This window comes from Garra rufa, chromosome 13 (genome assembly GCF_049309525.1).
Source record: "Garra rufa chromosome 13, GarRuf1.0, whole genome shotgun sequence".
NCBI lineage: Eukaryota > Metazoa > Chordata > Actinopteri > Cypriniformes > Cyprinidae > Garra > Garra rufa.
Genome location: NC_133373.1, coordinates 28,006,734 through 28,026,304, shown reverse-complemented (window position 1 = coordinate 28,026,304; position 19,571 = coordinate 28,006,734). Strand labels below are relative to the sequence as shown.

Here is a 19,571-nt window from a genome sequence, read left to right as displayed (position 1 = left end):
AATGTAAATCAGTATTCTGGAATATTTAAGTGACTTCATGCTCATGTACTGAGGTAGTATTTTAAAATGCAGGTTTAGCTGTGTTATCACAGCCACCGTTTATATACACTATATTATAACTGCTTTATGCTTAGTAGTATTAGTAGGAACAAAACAAACAAACAAAAAAAGCATAATATTGCGTAATAAAAATTCTTTATTTAGTTTTCATCATGCCATTAATGTCAGATACAGAACAAGGATGAAACTAAATGTTGTACCTACAGCAGGTTAAAAATTTGAATAATCATTCACACAAACAGAATAATACAACAGCATAATAATGAGATATGTACGGCATCAGTGATTGCTTTATATACATATTGGGATTACACTTCAGTTAAGTGTCCATTGGCTTGAATGTCCATTTAAGAATGCTCTTTCCAAAAGATGGTAGTGTTTATTTCATTCACTGTTTGTTCAGAATGACCAATTTACTGGAAAAAAGGCAAAGGAAGCTCAATTTGCTGTATTCCATTATTTGCATTAATAAATTCCTCCCAATGGGAATATAATACACTTAAAGGAAGCAAAACTAAGTAGACAAACATCGTGCCCAAATCATTTACGGTCTGTAGCAGCTTTTTGTAGACAATGTTAAGAGAAGCAGCAACACCTTCTAAGATGTCAGATTTAATGCTGTCTACAAATTCTTGCGCTTTATCAACCACCTCTTGTAGGGTCTGTTTTAGTTTCCTAAGATACACATCAAGGCCTTTTGTTTGCTTCATCACATCTACTACCATAGCTAGGTAACTTCCCAGGGTACTTCTCACATTTTCTTTCAGCTCGGCTACTGTCATGACCTTTCCAGAGGGAAGCTTCATTTCAACTGTTTTGATGTTCTCCATGATGGGAGAGAAATATATCTCCAGATTGTTAGCGAGTTTCTCCAGCATTTCCGCAATAATAAATTGGATCTTCTTGCAGATTTGAGGCAGTGTAGCTTCATCCATTCCAGGCAGTTTGTATTTGGTCTCTCTTAGGAAGCTGATGGCAGCATCAATCAGGACCTGGATGGTCTTTTGGTATGTAACAACTACATTTCTGAAAAGTTTAGACAGCTCACTAAGGTCTTGGCTAGGCCAGGAAGCAGAGGAGTAGGCATCTCTGAAAACTCTTTCAATTTTATTAAGAACGATGAACAGTCTGTCTCGGGCATCAGTGATGCCATATTTTTTAGCAAATCCTTCAACACGGGAAACCATAGGTTGTAGCCTCTCCATAAAGCCTCCGGCCATATCTAGTGTAGCCAGTATATTGTAGCTGACCAGCAGTACTTTTTCATCTCCCTTTGGTACAGCACGGATGTTCAGAATTTCAACATCATCTCCTGGTGCAGACTGCAAAAAATGCCATCATTAGAATATTGAAACAAAAGTTGTTAGCATGAGTTAATAGTAAGAGATGCCACTTACAGCATAACGGCTGTAGATCCTTGCAGTCATATCGGATGGGGTCTTTCCTTGAAGCTGGAAGCCAAGGTGGCCAGTTGTTGGTGTGGAAACAGAGGCACTCAGTCCATCTCTTTGAGCAGCGTAGCGAACGTTCACATCGGTGAATGTTGGGCTGGTGATGTCCACGTTCACTGTATGGCTAGGGTCACTAAACAAAATTTCATAAACAAGCTTAATAATTACAATTTACACACTGAATTGGATACAAACTAAATACAATGCTTTTTTTCTTTACCCCATACGAAGAACATTGCTGATGTCCATAGTAAAGTCAGCATGTGTAAGTACAGCATTTGCTCCTACAACAAGGGCACCATTCTCCATTGTAGTACTCATGGAGCCTGTTTTGTGTGAAAGCACAAATCAGTTAAGCACATTTAGAACAATATATTACAACTTTTATTTTTGTTTTTGCAGATACTTACTGTCAAGATTGTACTCCAGGAGCACAGCTGGTGAAGTGGCTGTAGCCTTGAGAACAGTTTTGTAGACTGGGGCACTACCATCTAGTTTAGCAACAACATCTGTGGTGTACACTGGAGAGATGATCTTTGAGGTGTAGTCAATTTTCTGCTTGGGTAAACTAAGCTCCACCAATGCCATCTCTGAGATCTTAAGGTCACCAAAGGTGCTTGGCTGAGACAAGTCCAATTTCATATCAGCCACCAGTGACTTTAGAAGCTCCATATCAACTGTAGCCTGGCCAGTGTGATCTCCCTTTGTGTTAAAACCTCCAATATTTGCTTCATTCTTGGAAGAAAACTTCAGCATAGCATAAACATGTTCCATAGCTGTTTCCACAGACAGGTTTTCATCCACATCAAATGCTAGCTTGAGGTCTCCATAATTCAGGTTGCCATCGGCAAGTGTCTTAAGAGCATATCGCAAACTGTTTCCATTCAGATAGAAAGATTCGTCATAATTCAGAGCTCCCTTTACAATGCCACTATCTAGGAAAGTTCCATCAATGCTACTCTTTATGAGAGTCTCCGCAGAGACGAACGTAGGTGTTGCTTCACCTTTTAGGATGTTCTCAGCACTTCCCTTACCAGCAAGCTTAATAATGGGAACGTCAAATGTGTACTCTGTCTTTAAAGTTGAATCCGCTTTTGGATGGGCCTTGTTGTCAGCAGTAAGTTGGTGGTTGGCTTTAGCTCTAAAGATTGGTAGGTTGATGTTTCCAGTTGTGATCCCAGACAGTACAACTTCAAAGTTATCTGGGTTTATAGTTGCAGTGCTTTCATGGGTTCCTTCAATGTGGCGATTTTCCAGGACCACAGAGTTGGCTAATTTTAATCCACTTTTGGTGCTCAGACTGCTGGTTCCTTCAAGCTTGGCCTTGAGTCCTTCAAACTCAGAGGCAGTAATTGCTCCAAATCGAATTACTGGGTTATCTTTCCCATACATACCAGCATTAGCATTAAGGTTGAATATAGAGGACTTGAATGACAACTCAGAGATTAAATCACCCAGAGGATAGACATTAATGAGACCAAGATCAATAATGGGTGCAGCTTTGCTCTTCTGGTAGACAATCTTTGCATTTACATCAATAGCCTGGTCAAAGTTGGTCAACAAATGCTTAAGGCCAGTTTGCTCATATAGGTTAATGTTGCTGATTTCTGGAGTGTTAACAAATACAAAAACTGTTTCTAACTGGATAGGTGGGATACTGAATGGGGCATTCAGGAATTCCAAATTGGCCTCTCCATCGACTGCACCATAAATGCCAGCCTCATCTTCGTTGTTGGCAACTGTAAAGTTGTGACTGTATTTGTACTGGTTGAAACGAGCAAGTGCCACAGTGCTCAACTGCTGCATGTTGGTATTTAGGATAACAGCATAATCATTCTGGAGATCAATCTTGGCAGTCAGAGGGTCTTTAAAGCTGAGTTTAGTATTAGCCTTGTTTTGGAAATCAAGGACCAGCTCACAGGGATGCACTAAGAAGTTGAAAGAACTGGAAATCGTACCACTAAGCAATCCAATGAGCTTTGTGTCATAGGCTGCCTTCATCTCTACCTTCATTTTTCTGAGGTTAACATTTCCAGAAGCATCCAGCAAGTAAGTCTCCCCAGTATCATCATTTCCTTCAAAATGGGCATTAAAGTCAATGTGGCTCAGGACAACACTTTCAGCATTTATTGTCTGTTTAAACTTTATGTAGTCACCATCACCATCTGTAGAAATGGTTAGCTTGGCTGTTGTTGGAGTAATAACTATAGTTGAAATACTCTTCATGGTGATAGAATCAGACTCATCTTCCACAGATATTTGGCCCTTGCCGTCTTCTGTCATGGTCAGATGGATTGATAAACCATCCTGCCTAAGAGTGATCTCATTAGTGTAAGAATGGTCACTGTTCAATGAGAGCCAAGACATTCTTATCTTGTCGGTATATTGTGTTTTAATATTTGCCGACATTCCATCCTCCAGTGCAAAGAAGGCCATGTTATCAATGTTAGCACTATAGGCAGCGACAGTTATCTTCAACTTGCTCTTAGACACAGCCTGAGCTGAGAAGCCGTAGAGTGACACTGAGGATTGATGGTCAACACGCACAGCACTGTGAGTGATCTTCAGGGTTTCAGAAAAAATCACACGACTCATCTTGGGGATGGCAACCCGAGCTGTGGAAACCAAGCTGTAATTAAGAATGTCATATTCAGATGTTCCATGTGAGGTGAAGGCCCCTGTGAATTGAGGACTTTCTGCACTTTCAGTAGAGTTTACGAATTCCATGGTAGTTCTCATGTTGAAAATTGGAATGTTGACCCTAACCTCACCGTACAAATTTCCAAAGCATGGTATCATGATCTCACTAGGGATTGCAGGGAGAGTGAATTCTGGGATCTGCAGGTCTGAGAATGTGTGGTCCGGAAAGAATTTAGGAATTTCGGGGAAGGAAATCTCTGGGAAACTTATCTCTGGCAGTGTAATGGCAGAGATCTCAGGCAGGTAGATAATTCTTAGGTCGCCAAAGATGGCGTCAAGAGATGGCATTTCATAATTGGCAATGAAGTTTAATAGGTCTAATAGTCCCTGCCTGATATCATCATACTCTATTTTGATCGGTGGCACTGTGAAATATTGCAGAACAGTGAACTCTGGGAGGTCAACCAGTATAGGAGGGAGGTTGATTTCTTGAAACTTCTCTAAACTTATTTTTATGGAGGGTACAACAAGGTCAGTGAGTGGGAAAGTGAAAGATGGGATCTCAAATTCAGCTGTTTTCAGTGCTGTCTTGACTCTCTCACAGATTTGCTTCATCTCATTGACAATTGTTTGATCTTCAAGGATGGTTTGGATTATTTCCATTACTGCACTGCATGCATCTGTTGCAATGGCCACTACTTTAGTGTAAATACCACTCACTTGCTGCGTGATTTCTTTTCTGATATCCATGTCTGTAATTCTCTTCCTGAGGATCTCTATGAGTGCTTCAGTATCAATGAGGACTGCACTATCAAAAATGTCCTTGAGTTTTCTGACCACATCTGCAACTTTGATCGTTCTCAGCTCCTCAAGGCAAGAAGTAAGAGATGACAGAGCATAACTGACAAATTCTCTGATTGCATCGAGCTTTTGCCGGATCTCAAGTGACAAACTCATGGAGTAAAGATCATTGATTAACTCCTTGATTTTCTGGTTGGCTTCATCCACAAATGCATTGTAGTCAAATGTAATATACCTGACACAATGGTTTAGGCAGTTGTTTAAATCTTCAATGATTTGCTTTACCTCTGTTGTTTTCAAGTAGGTCATAGCCTTATCCAGACACTCTGTGATGGGGGTCAGCATAGATTTCAAAGTGCTAGCAAGAGTCTTAACAGTTTCTTCAATATTGAACTTCTTTATGAGCTCAACAGCCTTTTTTAGAATTGTTTCAATCTTCTTGTCAACCCCAGATTTCTCCAGGATTTCTCTCACATTGTTGTAGATGGCATTCAGCTTCCCTCCCAGTACAGTAAGCAGTAGCTTTGCGTTTTCAGCAGTCTTGCGGATTTCCTCTGTGGGGATTCGAGCCACCAAATCATTTGCATAGTCTCTGAAGTTGGCAGAGGTAACAAAGTTCTTCACATCCTCAGTGAACTTTCCTTGGTCAAAGTTTGCAACAAATTGCTTCAGTTTACTCAAAATCTCCTCCAGTGTGGATTTAATAGCATACTGTTCCTCAATATCTTGCAAGCTGCCCTTTAGTTTAGTTACATCAATCTGCTCAACTAAATTTTCAATAGCCTCAATGACAGCAAGAACTATGGCTTTAATGTCATATTTCTCATTGAATGCATTCAGTTCTTCTGTTAGTCTCTGTATTGCAGTGTCGGACAGTGTGCCACTTGCAATAATTTCTTTCACAATTCTTTCAATCTCTTCTACACGGGTGTCCAGTTCAGTGACTAGCTTCAACAAAACAGGCTTTAGATTTATCAAAGCAGCCTCCATGTCATCCAGAGTAAATCCATACTTCTCATAAAGAGCAATCAGGTCCTCGCTCATCTTGCCAATTTTCTTTTCCAGATTTAGCTCATTCACATAATCACTAATGTACTTAGCCAGGTTCTGAATCTCAGCAATAATGTCTTCTCTGTTGATATAATACTGCATGGCCTCAACAATCCTTAAAACTGTAAGTTTGATGTGTTGCAGGTCCACAGGAAAATTCTGAAGTAATGGCAGGCTGAAGACACGGCTGTTAGTGTTTTTATCATATTTTAGGAAGGCTGAGAATAAGTGCTCTTGGTTGTCAGCGTCAACTCTGTTGAAGAGGTTTGTGGTCATGGATCCAGACACTTCTACTCCAAGTCTTTCGGGGTTGTTGTAAGCACTCACATCTTTGCTGAACAAATGGTTGTTGACCTTAGACTTAACTCTCACTGTGGCCTTCTGCTCAGATGGTGTCAGCAAAGTATCAATCTTATTATCAAGGTTGGTTTCAATTGACAGGCCACTGTCCAAATTGTGAGCTGTTGAGACCCTGCATTCGTGTGAGTGTGCAAGAGCAAGTGGTTCTGCCTTCATAAGAAATTTAGTGTAAACTTGTGCGGTTTGTTTTCCATACATATACAAATCACCATCTGTATTGGCCATGGCGTCAATGTTAACTTTGAAGGGAACAGCAGCGGCATGGAAGTTACCATCGAAACGTAGGTACTGTGAGTTTAAACGTGCATCACTGCCAAATGTGACTGAAAGTCCAGCAACCTCGATTTCTGTGTTGTGGCTCATGTGAGATCCCATGAGTTTTCCACTAGTACCACACTTGGCGGTGACAGTCAGATCTTCATATTTGATTTCGTATGTGTGCTTCAGCTCATCTTCACCAGAGGAAAGCTTCCAACTGCCACTCAGGTCAGCTTTGGATGGAAGTGCCTTAAACTGGGCCTCATTAAATAGAATGATGTCCAAAACATCCAGATTATTATTGATTGTCACTAAAGAACTATATGGTTCAATTTGAACAGAGATGTCATGCTTATAAGTTACAACATCACCATCAAGATCCGTTAAGGAGCTGAAAGCTACGGAGGACAGGGATGCAGACAGCGAATTTGTATTTTTAATTAGCATTTCAATAAATTTACCCTTCGTCTCAGCTGACAGGGAAAGCTTTGAAGTGTCAAGGGCTCCGTTGAATTTGTTCTGAAGTGTCAAAGGGATGAGAGAGCTTTCCAGTGAGGTTGTGCCACTCGTGGCTAGGCCATCCTTGGTCAGGGATAGGCTACACTTGTGGGAAGCTGTGTGTTCAATCATATTGGCGGAGGCATCACTTTTTATATCCAGCCCATTGACATCCAGTTTTGCTATAAGCTGGGAAGCAAAAGCGTCAGCATTAGTGTCAATCTTAATGTTGACCAAATCAGGACTAGCACTAGCCTCAGCTACATTTCGGATGTTCAGACTGAGAACCTTTGCCCTTGTATCTGACTTCAGAGCAAGCTGAGATGCTTTATATGTAACTTCAGCATCATGTATCAGGGTGTTCTCAAATGCAGTTGTTTTTGACATAACAGAGAGCTCTCCATTGGCAAACCCTGCTTCAATTGTGTTCTCTGCTTGGAAATGGTCTGAGTCGACTTTCAGAGAGGAATCAATTTTTGCTTCTGGCTTAAATGGGAGTAGGATAAGTGACTGCTTGAGAGCAACATCACCATTCAGAGGACCAGCCTTGATGGAGCCCATCAGATTTCCATCTCCGGAGATCTCATCCTCATTGACACCAACCTGGCCTGTGTGTTCAAGTGAAATCTTCAGACCTAAGGGGCTGTTTGCCTCAATCTTACTGCTTGACTTCAATTTGAATTTTTCAGCAGTTGTCAGTTCCTCAGCATAATTAAAACTGGCTTCAATTAGCTTGTGATCAAAAGAGGATTTCATCTCAGCCCTCAAAGATTCCCCAGGTGTGTCTTCCACTAAAGCAGACCCTAAACATAAGCATAAAACAAGTATTTCATTACAGATCATTACAAAAAAAGTGGTAAGAAAAAATATAGCTGCAAACAAACATGCAAATACCTTCCACTTTGAAGGAGAGGAGATCCACTGGGCTGGTTCCAGTGACTTGAATCTTAGCAGAATAGCTTGGCTTCTCATCAAGTTCCCTTCCAGCAGAAGCTGTTGCTTCCATGTTGTAGAAGTTGCTGCTCAGCTTGCTGGACACCTCTGCCCTTGCCTCGTAAGGCAGTGACACAGACAGACTCTCAGGAACAAAGACTTCTGGGAGAAGAATGCTAATGGAAGCAACTTCCAGGCCAAGCAGAGGTACTGCCAGGTATGGTGTGGTCAGGGCAGCAGGGATGTTGAAATCTCCAGAAGATTTCCCACCAAGAGGAATGGGAATGGAGATGGAATAATAATTCTGACCAAACTTGTATTTAGCTGAACCCTCACTGTTAAAAACAATGTAACATTTTGTATTAATGTTTTTAACATTATGTGTAACATTGTAGAAATAAGACATGTTTCTGCATTTTAAAATGTATTGTTAACTTTTTAATTCACTCACGCATTCAGGAAGAGCTTCTTAGGGACTGTGAATTCTGGGAGGGCAGGAATCCTAAAGTCGGCAAATCGTTCCAGGTAGGCATTTGAAGCCTAGATGATTATTGATAAAGTGTTATAGTCTAAATCACAATATCTGTATTTTTATGTTTTGCTTTTCCTTACTTGTATGACTTTATGGGTTTGGGGAACTAGCAATTTATATTAAATTTACCTCAACTGGCTGAATCAAGATATCACGGATCTTCATATCAGACGTGCCAGTCTGCTGGTCAAGCAGGTCATTGACTCTGGCTTTGATGGCATCGATAGGAATAATGTTGTGAATCTCAGTGCTGACATCAGAAGTGACCTCAGCCTCAATCATTTCCGCATCTAAAAGGAACATGAAAATTAGTTTTTTTTTTACTTCATACAGTTACTTCAAATTACTTCAGAAATGCTTCAAATGATCTAAACTCAAGAAAGAGAATCAGTTCTTGAATTTTAAATTTGCTCGTATCTAAAATTATAGTGTATCTAGGGATTCGTTCATACGTTTAGTTCTAGAAAAAAAAAACTTTAAAATATACCATATTTCAGAATGATTTTCTGAAGAGAGGAAGTTGTCTTGGGAAGCCTAAGGTCACTCTCAAGCTCTAGTGTGCAACCCTCAGCATGTTTCATGTTTGCAGTTACTTTAGCATCAGTCTCAAAACGAGGAATGAGCAGCTGAACCTGCAGCATTGCATCCTTCATTGACTCTGTCCTAAAGAAGCAAGAGAATGTAAAACCAAGAGTTTATTTGTGCATTGTGTAATTATTAAAAATATATATTATTATTATTGTTAGAACACATTTAGTATAGATATGTGCATACTTAGCAAGAGCAACAAGTGATGCCTCAGGTATATTCTTGTTGATGAAGTCAATTTGAACAGAATGTGTGGCCTTGCTCTCAGTGCTGCGGTCAACAGAATGAACCCGAATTCCAGCTTCAAGGTCATAATCAGGAATTTGGAAATCAGCTGAGACACTGTATTTCTGTCTGTTGAACATCAGTTTTGCTGTGCCCTCAAACGATGTTCCTTTTATATAGAAAAAGAGGAACATTTTACTTGCTGGATAGATGATGAAAATGTCTAGAGGTCATAAGGGATTCCTTTGTGAAGCATTGCATTACCTTCTGCCTTCAGACCAAAAGTCAACTCATCAACTTTGTCTTCATACACATAGTCGACAGTAGCTGTGTATGCAGAAACCTCACCGGTGGGATGGATCTCAATGGCAAATCTAAAGACACAGGTATGTGTTCAAATTTTGGGATTCAAATAAAAAAAGAAGGAAAAAATAAATAAACCAGGATTTCCCTTACTTGCTGTCACCGGTCAAGGGGAAATAGGGAGAGGCATCATTGGAAAAGGCATTTGAGTATTGCATGGCACTGCAATACTTAAAACCAGGGAAGAAAGGAGTGCACTTCTGTGCTTTCACATGTTCAATCATCGGAGGAATAGTCTTAGTTTCAGTACCAGTCACTGAGAACAAAGAGTTGCTGTGCAAAGATAATAAAATGCAGATTTAGATCAATATTATATTTTTTGTTTATCATAATTAAATTTTCCGTGTTAACAGTAGCAGCTTACGTCACACTGATGAGTTTTGTTGGAGTTTGGGGTGTGGGAAACGTCAGCTTTAGCTGCTTTTTGCTTACAGCAACCTTTACTTTCAAACCACTCTCATGGTAGATGTTAGTATGCATCTCCAGACCAGACTCAACAAAGTCTGGTAAAAGAGCTCCAACTGCAGTCACAAACTCCACTCCAACAGATGGCATGAAAGCCATCTCACTCTGTGTGAAAAGACAAAGAAATAGGTTAAGTAATCTACTATAGCTTGATAAAATCTTGAAAAATTATCACAAACGAGAAAAGGGCTGGAGCCATACCATATCAGGTGCAATTTTCAGTCCTCCTTTCACTCCTGGAGCAAAAGTACCAGACAGGGCAACTCTTAAAGGAAGTCCAGTACCAGTGGGTAGATAGAACTCATTGTCCATGAAGACGTAGTGAAGGAAAAGGTTGTTGTTGACACTCGAGTAAAGGTTCCTTAGGAACTGTAAAACAAATCATTCATTTGTTCAAATCATTCAATAATACTTAAACGATTAGTACACTTCCAGAATAAAAATTTCCTGATAATTCACTCCCATGTCTTCCAAGATGTTCATGTCTTTCTTTCTTCAGTCACAAAGAAATTAAGTTTAAGGGAAAACATCCCAGGACTTTTTCTCCATAAAGTGGACTTCTATGCAACTGAAGTTTCAATGCAAGTTTCAAATGGCCTTTACAAAAAAAGGTGAAAGAACGATGACAGTTGATTTGGAAGTTGGGGAAGAAATTGAGAGTCATTCGTCCTACCTTACTTTTTTGAACGGAAGTACACAGACAAAGAGCTAACCACAGAGCTAGTGCAAGACAAGCATTTGTGGTTAAAAAGTATAAACATTTTTTTTAAGTATGACAATCAATTCACTAGCTAAGACCCTTATTCCTTGGCTAAGATCATGTTGAGCCCTTTGAAGCTGCATTGAAATTGCAATTTGGACCTTCAACCCATTGATCCCCATTGAAGTCCTCTATATGGAGAAAAATCCTGAAATGTTTTCTTTTTTTACGACTGAAGAAAGAAAGACATGAACATCTTGGATGACATGGGGGTGAGTAAATTATTTGGAAATTTATATTATGGAAGTGAACAAACCTTTGAAGAGAAAACTGTACATTTATTTTGACCATGATCCTTCTTCATTATTATGGTGTTTTAGAGCATGGCAGATTTGCTTAGCACTAACATTTATTTTAAAGCAACTTACATCGGCAGGGAACATATTTAAGAGTTTGGTAGTCAGCAAAGCAGCAGAGTTGGCCATGCCTTCCATATCCTTGGTTTTGAGATAGCCCATTTCAGCTCCCAGAAGCCTCAGGTAGATCATAGCCTCGGGGTTATCCTGAACCTTCAGTTTCTGGATGAGCTTGTTAACATTATCCATTATTTCCTTGACGATGCTTTGAGGGGCCTAGAGTGAGAAGGGTTTGTGAGTGATAAACCAAACCAAAGAAAATGCTATAAATGTAGTAAAAATTTGAAATGTAAAATACCTGTTGCATTTTTATGTTATTCCATAGGGTTGGGAACATGCTCTGCATAACGTCATTGCCCCCGGGAACTTTATCAGCTGCGTAATTAATGGTCTTCTGCATGGTGTCACGGAAGAATCCATCAATACCGATGAGGGCATCAACAGTGGGTTCCAGTCCCTTACCATTCAACCCAATCTGTAAGAACAAATAATAATAACATATCAATATTACACTAGAGAAAAACAAAAGGAGAATGTTTAAAAATGTTTAAATGTAGATTTTGTACCTCAAACATGTCTATGTCATATCCAAAAGCATTCATGGTCATCTCCAGGATGACTTCATTGGGCAGAAGTTCTTCAGACTCGAAGATCACATTTCCCTCTAGAGAGCCAATCTTGTAATTGCGTGAGTACTTTGTTGGATCTGTGGAAGGTCTGATCTCATTCCCTTGGAGGGCATTGAGAATCTTCTCTCTAAGTCTGAGAAGCAGAAGATAAATTAGCTACAGTTTTTTGTACTTAAGATGTTGAAACGTACAGTATGAAGATTTCTACTAACTCCTTAGTGTCAGCTGCTGTGGAGCTCAGGATGTTGCTGATATGTGAGTTAACAAAGCTCATAGCCTGACAGTTTTCATTTTTAGGCAGAGCAGCAACCAGCTGAGCCAGTTCAGAGGGCTGAGGGTCCTTCATCACAATAAGGTACGCAGCAACACGCTTCTGTACAGGAGCGGCTTTGTCGAAAATGACCTTCATTAGCGCCTCTCTGCCCTGTTAGAAATAGCAAGTTTATGTTAGTCAAACATAAACTTAAAATCACATTTATTTAGCATTTTTAATTAGGTAATATATCTGGTACCTCATCGGGGACAGAAGTGAGTCTAAAAGCTTGAATAGCAGCTTGCTGGACCTCAGGGGATGTAGCAGGTTGGTTTATGCATTGGATAATTGCAGATTTCAGAGCAGGGCTTGCGGCTCCAACAGCAGCAGCCATGTTTCCAATGACCTTAAAGATTTCATGTACAGATTTCAGTATCCACATATCAGCTGTTATTTTTAACTTGGTGAAGCGTGAGTAATGGAATAGGTTGAACATACCCTTAGGGACAGGTACACATGTTCCTGGTCGCCTTTGCAGTCGCCAATCTGTTCAAGAGCGTAATCAGCAACTCCCTGAATCTCAGGGGTGACACTTCCTTCAGCTTCATAGAGCCTTGGATAAGATGAATAAACATTTAAATTTACTTGCAGATCAAATACCATGACTACTGTTGAGTTGTGTGTTTTCTCACCTCCTGACAGCATTGCTGAGGGCATAGTAGATGGGTTTGCTGTTCTTGTACTTGGCCATCTTCAGCATTTCCTCAACAAGGTCTCTGGATGGTTTGGGAACCATTCCCATGGCATATACTGCAGCATCAATCTCTATTGAGGAACGGTCAAAGGTCCTGAGAACTTGCAAGATGGCGCTGGTGCATTCTGGTGTGCCACACTGGAACAACGCCTGGTACACCAGGAAGCGAGAAACCTCCAGGGCCTCCGGTAGAGCAGCACTCAGGCTTTCAGCATTCATTTTGCGGATTGTACCAATGAGCTTTTGAGCTAGGTGGGCTCTGTTGTATCCATTGTTGGTTTCAGAAAGGCCAGCCAGTTCTTTTAGAACAGACAGCATGACCTCTTTATCCTTAATTGGATGAACTGAGTCAATGCTTCCGTCAAGGTGCAGGGTCTTCATGTTGGCTACATCTAGAGAAAACACCATTAATTAAAACGCAATTACCCCAAATGCATGTTAATTTAATTGTTTGAATAATTCCTTACCATGCTCAAAGATTCTGTCGTTGTGCACCGACACTCTCACCAGAGTCAAGACTTGTTTTCCCACATTAGTAACTCCATACTGTCCTCTGTTATAATCAAAAATAATTAGCAGATCAGTAATCAAAATGATCAGTCAAAAGTAAAAATGTATCTGTCAATGAACTCACTTGTAAGAGAAAGGCACAAGCATGTGGTTTTCAGTGCAGGAAGCAGAGGTCATATGTTTCTGAGCATTATCAAACTTGTAGTTGCAGGTTTGGCTGCTCCTGATGAGCTGAGCAAGTGGGTAGTGCTGTGTGATCAAAAGACAAGCAAGTTAAAACATTATTGAAGCCATTAGATATCCAGTGCACTATTCAAGGACGAGATGACTTACCATGCCTGTGATAAGAGCCAGGGGACTGGTGTGGTCCTTGACCGGCCTGAAATTGTCACATTTAGACAGATCTCTGTTGAGGGTGACATCAGTGACAATGCTCTCTCTGGCGTTTACGGTGAAGCCTGTCTTGCACATACCGTAGATCGTGGGCTGGTTTTGAAAAAGAAATCATAATGGATTAATCAATGCATATCAAACTTCTAACAAAGTTTTCACAATGTTTTAGAGTTAATGACTAACCATTCTTCTGTTTCTGTCCTCCTCCAGCACAGGCACTGCAAGGGCAGAGATTAGACCTCTCTTGATGTTCAAAATGTTGACTGGTTCATCATCCTCAGGAAACAACTTGATGTCATCATCTCCCTCAACGGTGAACTTCAGTGGGTTCCTGAAAAATCAGGAGATCAGAGAAGGTCAGTGTTTGTTTAATATGATTTCTTCTTATCTGCTCAAAATCACTTGGTTATATTATTCCGTTGTATATCTACACTCTTAAAAATAAAGGTTCTTTATTGGCATCGATGGTTCCATGAAGAACCTTGAACATCCATGGAACCTTTTAAATGCAGAAAAGGTTCTTTATAGTCTTTATAGTAAAATGTTCTTCAAACTAGTTTCCTGAAAGCTTCTTTGGGGAAGCAAAAATGGTTCTTCTATGGCATCAGTCTAAAGTGACCCTTTTGAAACCTTTATTTTTAAGAGTGTATATCGCTGGGTGTAAAATGCCTTGAGAGACGTACTTCTCCATGGCAGCCTTGAAAGCGTCTGCACCAGCAGATGGCCCAAAGACAGGCTTTCCTTCTGCATCAACATCGACCACCTCACTCAACTCGCACTCCGTTGTGCGCACGATGTAGCTGCATGTGCGTGGGACCTCAATTTCAACCTGTTTACAAAAGACAATGTATTAAATTCAAAGTTGTATGAAACAAAAAATCTAAATTTGAAAAATGTTGAAATTTATACCTTGCATTTTGCTTTGGGGCCATTGGTTGCTCCATTCAAGGCATTTAGAGATTCCGTTTCATAGATGTATTCATACGTCTGAAAGCTCTTGTACCTTTTGGCCACTAGGGGAGCAAAAGTCACATCTTAAACATCAAGGACACTCATACATGACACTAGTCTACAACATTAGATTGCTTTTCTGAAATGAAAAAAAAAAAATAATTAAAACAAACAAATTTTACTATTACAGTAACACTAAATATGAGGAAGGATGTTTTTATATTTGTTTCTTTTTTCTGATAAATATCATTAGATAATAAATACCGTATAAAATTACTTATATGCAATTTATATCTTCTTACTAAAAAATTTAGTATAATGATAATAGCTTAACACTTACGAAGGCATGGTAATTCCTCGTCTTGAGCATCTAAGATGAAAAACAACAGGATTATACAAACAATATCTAACATTACAATATAATAAATTACAGTGTTATTCTTTAAAACCAAAAATTCGATCAAATTTAAAAGAACTGGAAGTGAAACATGAAAATAGAATTATATTAAAATGCAAAATCTAAATATACAAATGAATCTAAAACCAACAACAGTCACAGTGCTTCAAATAAATCCTTAGTAGTACTTACTTGTCAAGACTATTCCACTTAGAAGCAGCAAAAGGTAGAGCTTAGTGTCCCCCATAATGGGTTTGTTTAAGCTCCTTCCTTGAGACCGTTGTGTATTCAGACGTGATCTGCTGTATAACTGCTGCTAATGGCTTTATATATTAAGGCAGGTCCTGCAGGAATGGGAGGAGAGAAGTCCCCACTCCAAAGTTCAGATCTTATGCCTCTGTGGCAGGACAAAGGCAACTATTTCATGTAATGTCAGTGGTATTACAAATGGAGAGAAAATGCTTTTTCAAAGAACACTTAATTTGCTTGATCAGTTGGTTGATTGGTTAATGAATTCTCGTTTTTATTTATTCCCATTATCCATGTAACCACTTAGTGATATACAGAAAAAAAATGTATTTAATTACTTAAAAAAATCTTTTTTTTTAGTATACTCAGAAAAAATGCCTGAATGATTACATTTATAAAACTGGAGTAGTTATTTTAAAAATAGTTTAACCTACCCTAAGTTGGTAACATCTCAGTAACTTCCTACTGACTTCTCTTGCGATGTAATGTGACGGCAGGAAGCCCGTCTTTCTTTCGTGTCTTCTTACTTATGATGTTGCAAAGTAGGACATTAAGCACCATACCAGATGAGGTCATATAATCTTGGAACCAACATTTTTATTTGACTACATTTTTTGCCAAGGGTATTGCCAATCAGACATGACTAAAACCGATACTGGAATAAATGATTAAACCTTCTGCCCTTTTGTCCCGTTTACTTTATCCTCTAATCTGTTATTTTGTGTTGTGAGTAAATACTAATCACGGTTGTCCTGGCAAGTCTTTTTGGATACACAGAAAGTTATTTATCAAAAGCATTTATTTTTGGATTTATAGAAAGCTAGATTCTAGAATTGGTCTCTAAACATTCTTATAAGCATCACCAGGTATTGTGATATAAAACATTACACAGGATTTTTGCTGTAATGCTCGTTATTGATTACTTAAAAATGTGTATTTACAAAATTCTGTTTTTGAACATTGTGTTCATTTTGTGCCATTGTACAGTCAAACCAAAATATATTCAGACACCTTCAAAATTTCTTACATTATCACAGTTTATTCACTATAGTTTAGAAAATGGTAATAAAATATGACAAGAACTCAAGAGTTAAACTGTATCAGAACAAATTCTTGATAATGTCAGATAACTGTGATAAAAAGGTATGTAACAAAATAAATGGTCAGGTCAAAGTGTCAAATTAAATTTTACTGGTAGTCCGCTGTATGAAGAATTTTTGGGGTATATGTCACAGTTTACTTTATTTTGCTATCATCACTTACATAAATGAACTATAGTGTCCTGTACCCACTAGTAAATAAAATATCAAAAATGATATCTGGTGACTGAATACGTTTTGGTTTGACTAGATGTTAAAGCACAGCTTTTAAGACAAGAAAAGAGAAATGCTATCCACATTTTTGATAAAAGCATTGAGCAAGACACTTAATTTGCAGAGCCAGCTACATGAATCTTTAACCTGTGTGTTTGAATGTGTCTCTTAAGTGTGCACAGTAAAAAAGCTAAATTCTATGAATGAATGTGTTGTATTGATTAAATTGTCATTGTCATTAAATAAGGGTTTGTCATGTTATCTATGTCCTCTATGACCTGGAACTAGTCATGCACTGTTTGAGTGTCTTCATTCAAGGCTCCACCCTAGTCCTAACCATGAGAAGATACTATTTTCTGTTTTAACAGTCAAACCAAAATTATTCTGACACCAGAAATAATTTATGATATTTTTTACTAGTGGGTGCAGGACACTATAGTTTATTTATGTAAGTGAGGATAGCAAAATAAAATAAACTGTGACATAATATAACCAAAAAATCTTCATACAGTGGACTACCACTAAAATGTGGGACCAAAATTTAGATTTGACACTTTGACCTGACCATGTTTTGTTACATACCTTTCTATCAAGGTTATCTGACATTATCAAGATGAATTTGTTCTGACACTGTTTAACTCTTGAGTTCTTGTCAAATTATTAAAATAATAGCAAATAAACTGTGATAACGTGAGACATTTTGAAGGTGTCTGAATAAATTTTAATTTGACTGTATAATTCTAATATAATTTGCCAAAAAAAGCAAAGAGTCTTTTAGTTGGAAAAGGAGAGCACACAGCAACCCCTACTTTATCATGAATACTTGTTTAAAAGTCCACTGACATATCAAGGTTCAGATATTGACAGACTTGTCTTTACTATCTTACATAAGTTGAAAAGAAGTGCACTGATTTCATGTCATGGACATTTCTTTTTCGTTATAGTGCTTTTATAGAAATTCAGGAAAATAGTATTATATACATACAGTCAAGCCTGAAATTATTCATACCCCTGGCAAATTCTGACTTAAAGTTACTTTTATTCAACCAGCAAGTTTTTTTTTTTGACCGGAAATGACACAGGCTTCTCCCAAAAGATAAAAAGACGAAGTACAAGAGGCATCTTTGTAGAAAAAAATATTACTCATCTTTTATTTACATTTGAACAAAAAGTGGCATGTACAAAATTATTCATACCCTTTTTAATAAACAATAGAAAAGCCTTTATTGGCTATTACAGCAATCAAACGCTTCCTATAATTGCTGACCAGCTTTTTGCATGTATCCACTGGTATTTTTGCCCATTCATCTTTAGCGATGAGCTCCAACTCTTTCAGGTTGGAGGGTCTTCTTGCCATCACCCTGATCTTTAGCTTCCTCCACAGATTCTCAATTGGATTTAAGTCAGCACTTTGGCTGGGGCACTGCAAAACGTTAATGTTTTGTCTGCTAACCATTTCTTCACCACTTTTGCTGTGTGTTATGGGTTGTTATCGTGCTGAAATGTCCACTGGTGCCCAAGGCAAGTTTCTCTGCAGACTGCCTGATGTTGTTGTTGAGAATTTTGATGGATTGCTCCTTTTTCATGGTACAGTTTACTGTGATTAGGTTCCCAGCTCCACCAGCTGAAAAACACCCCCAAAACATTAGGTTCCCACCACCATGTTTGACAGTCGGGATGGTGTTCTTAGGGTTGAAGGCTTCTCCTTTTTTACACCAAATGAAGGCTACATCATTGTGGCCAAATAATTAAATTTTTGTTTCATCTGACCATAAAAAAAAGAAGACCAGAAGTCTTCTTCTTTGTCCAGATGAGCATTTGCAAAGGCCAAGCAAGCTTTTTTTTGCCTTATCGTCCTCTGAGATTTTTCACAGTGCGTAACGTCTTGTATTTTTTAATAATACTTTGCACTGTAGCCACTGGAACTTCAAAACATTTAGATATGGTCTTGTGTCTCTTTCCTGACTTGTGAGCAGCCACAATGCGCAGCCGCAGGTCCTCAGTGAGCTCCTTTATTTTAGCCATGACTGTCCACAAACCAACAGCAGAGAGCTTCTGTTTTTCACCTGTTGAGTTGATTAAAACAGCTGTTCCCAATGAATCAGGGTAAATAGGATGCTTTAGAACAGCTTGGACTATTTGGAATGGTATAGAACTTTGGATTTCCCCATAGACTGTGATAGTTTGCAAAGGGTATGAATAATTTTGGACATGCCATTTTTGTTCAAATGTAAATAAAAGCTAAGAAATATATTTTTCCACAATGATGCCTCTTGTACATCATCTTATTATCTTTTGGGAGAAGCCTGTGTCATTTACGGTCTTGCTGGTTGAATAAAAGTAACTTTAAGTCAGAATTTGCCAGGGGTATGAATAATTTTGGGCTTGACTGTATATAAAACCATTACAAGGTTTGTGCCAGTATCACACTGGGATCTTGATGCATCCTGTAGAATCAACTCTTTTCCCTGTAGAAATGCTCTTTTAGGATTTTTTTGGGCTACTCAAGTCTGTATAATGCTTTGATCTACATAATATATCTACTCTAAGAAAGTCATGTAATTGTCTTTATTGAGTTCCATATTATAAATGATGCATTGCCTTATGTTCTGTTTAAGGGTTGAAAGAAATTTAACAAAACTCATCAAAAAGGTACTGGTAATTTTCTGTCAGGATTTTATATGTTTTTTGGTAACACTTTACAATAAGGTTCATTTGTTAACATTAGGTTACTACATTAGTTAACATAAACTAAAAATGATCTATAGTTCTTCAGCATATT

General features: G+C 38.6%; 1 protein-coding gene across 1 annotated transcript; it reads right to left on the bottom strand.

Annotated features, from left to right (window-relative positions):
• Positions 1–178: 178 nt before the first annotated feature.
• On the bottom strand, positions 179–15,474 carry apobb.1 (apolipoprotein Bb, tandem duplicate 1). Its single transcript, XM_073852917.1, has 29 exons — positions 15,420–15,474; positions 15,171–15,200; positions 14,789–14,892; positions 14,563–14,708; positions 14,063–14,210; positions 13,820–13,972; positions 13,611–13,735; positions 13,444–13,529; positions 12,915–13,368; positions 12,721–12,835; positions 12,482–12,628; positions 12,182–12,393; positions 11,907–12,102; positions 11,639–11,815; positions 11,349–11,556; positions 10,763–10,767; positions 10,426–10,593; positions 10,124–10,329; positions 9,853–10,032; positions 9,661–9,770; positions 9,358–9,565; positions 9,071–9,246; positions 8,713–8,873; positions 8,503–8,591; positions 8,013–8,386; positions 1,922–7,921; positions 1,732–1,837; positions 1,458–1,644; positions 179–1,382 (listed from the first exon to the last, which is right to left on the bottom strand). Exons 1-29 carry the CDS (start codon positions 15,472–15,474, stop codon positions 474–476), a joined length of 11,235 nt encoding a protein of 3,744 aa, XP_073709018.1. The 3' UTR covers positions 179–473.
• Positions 15,475–19,571: the final 4,097 nt, after the last annotated feature.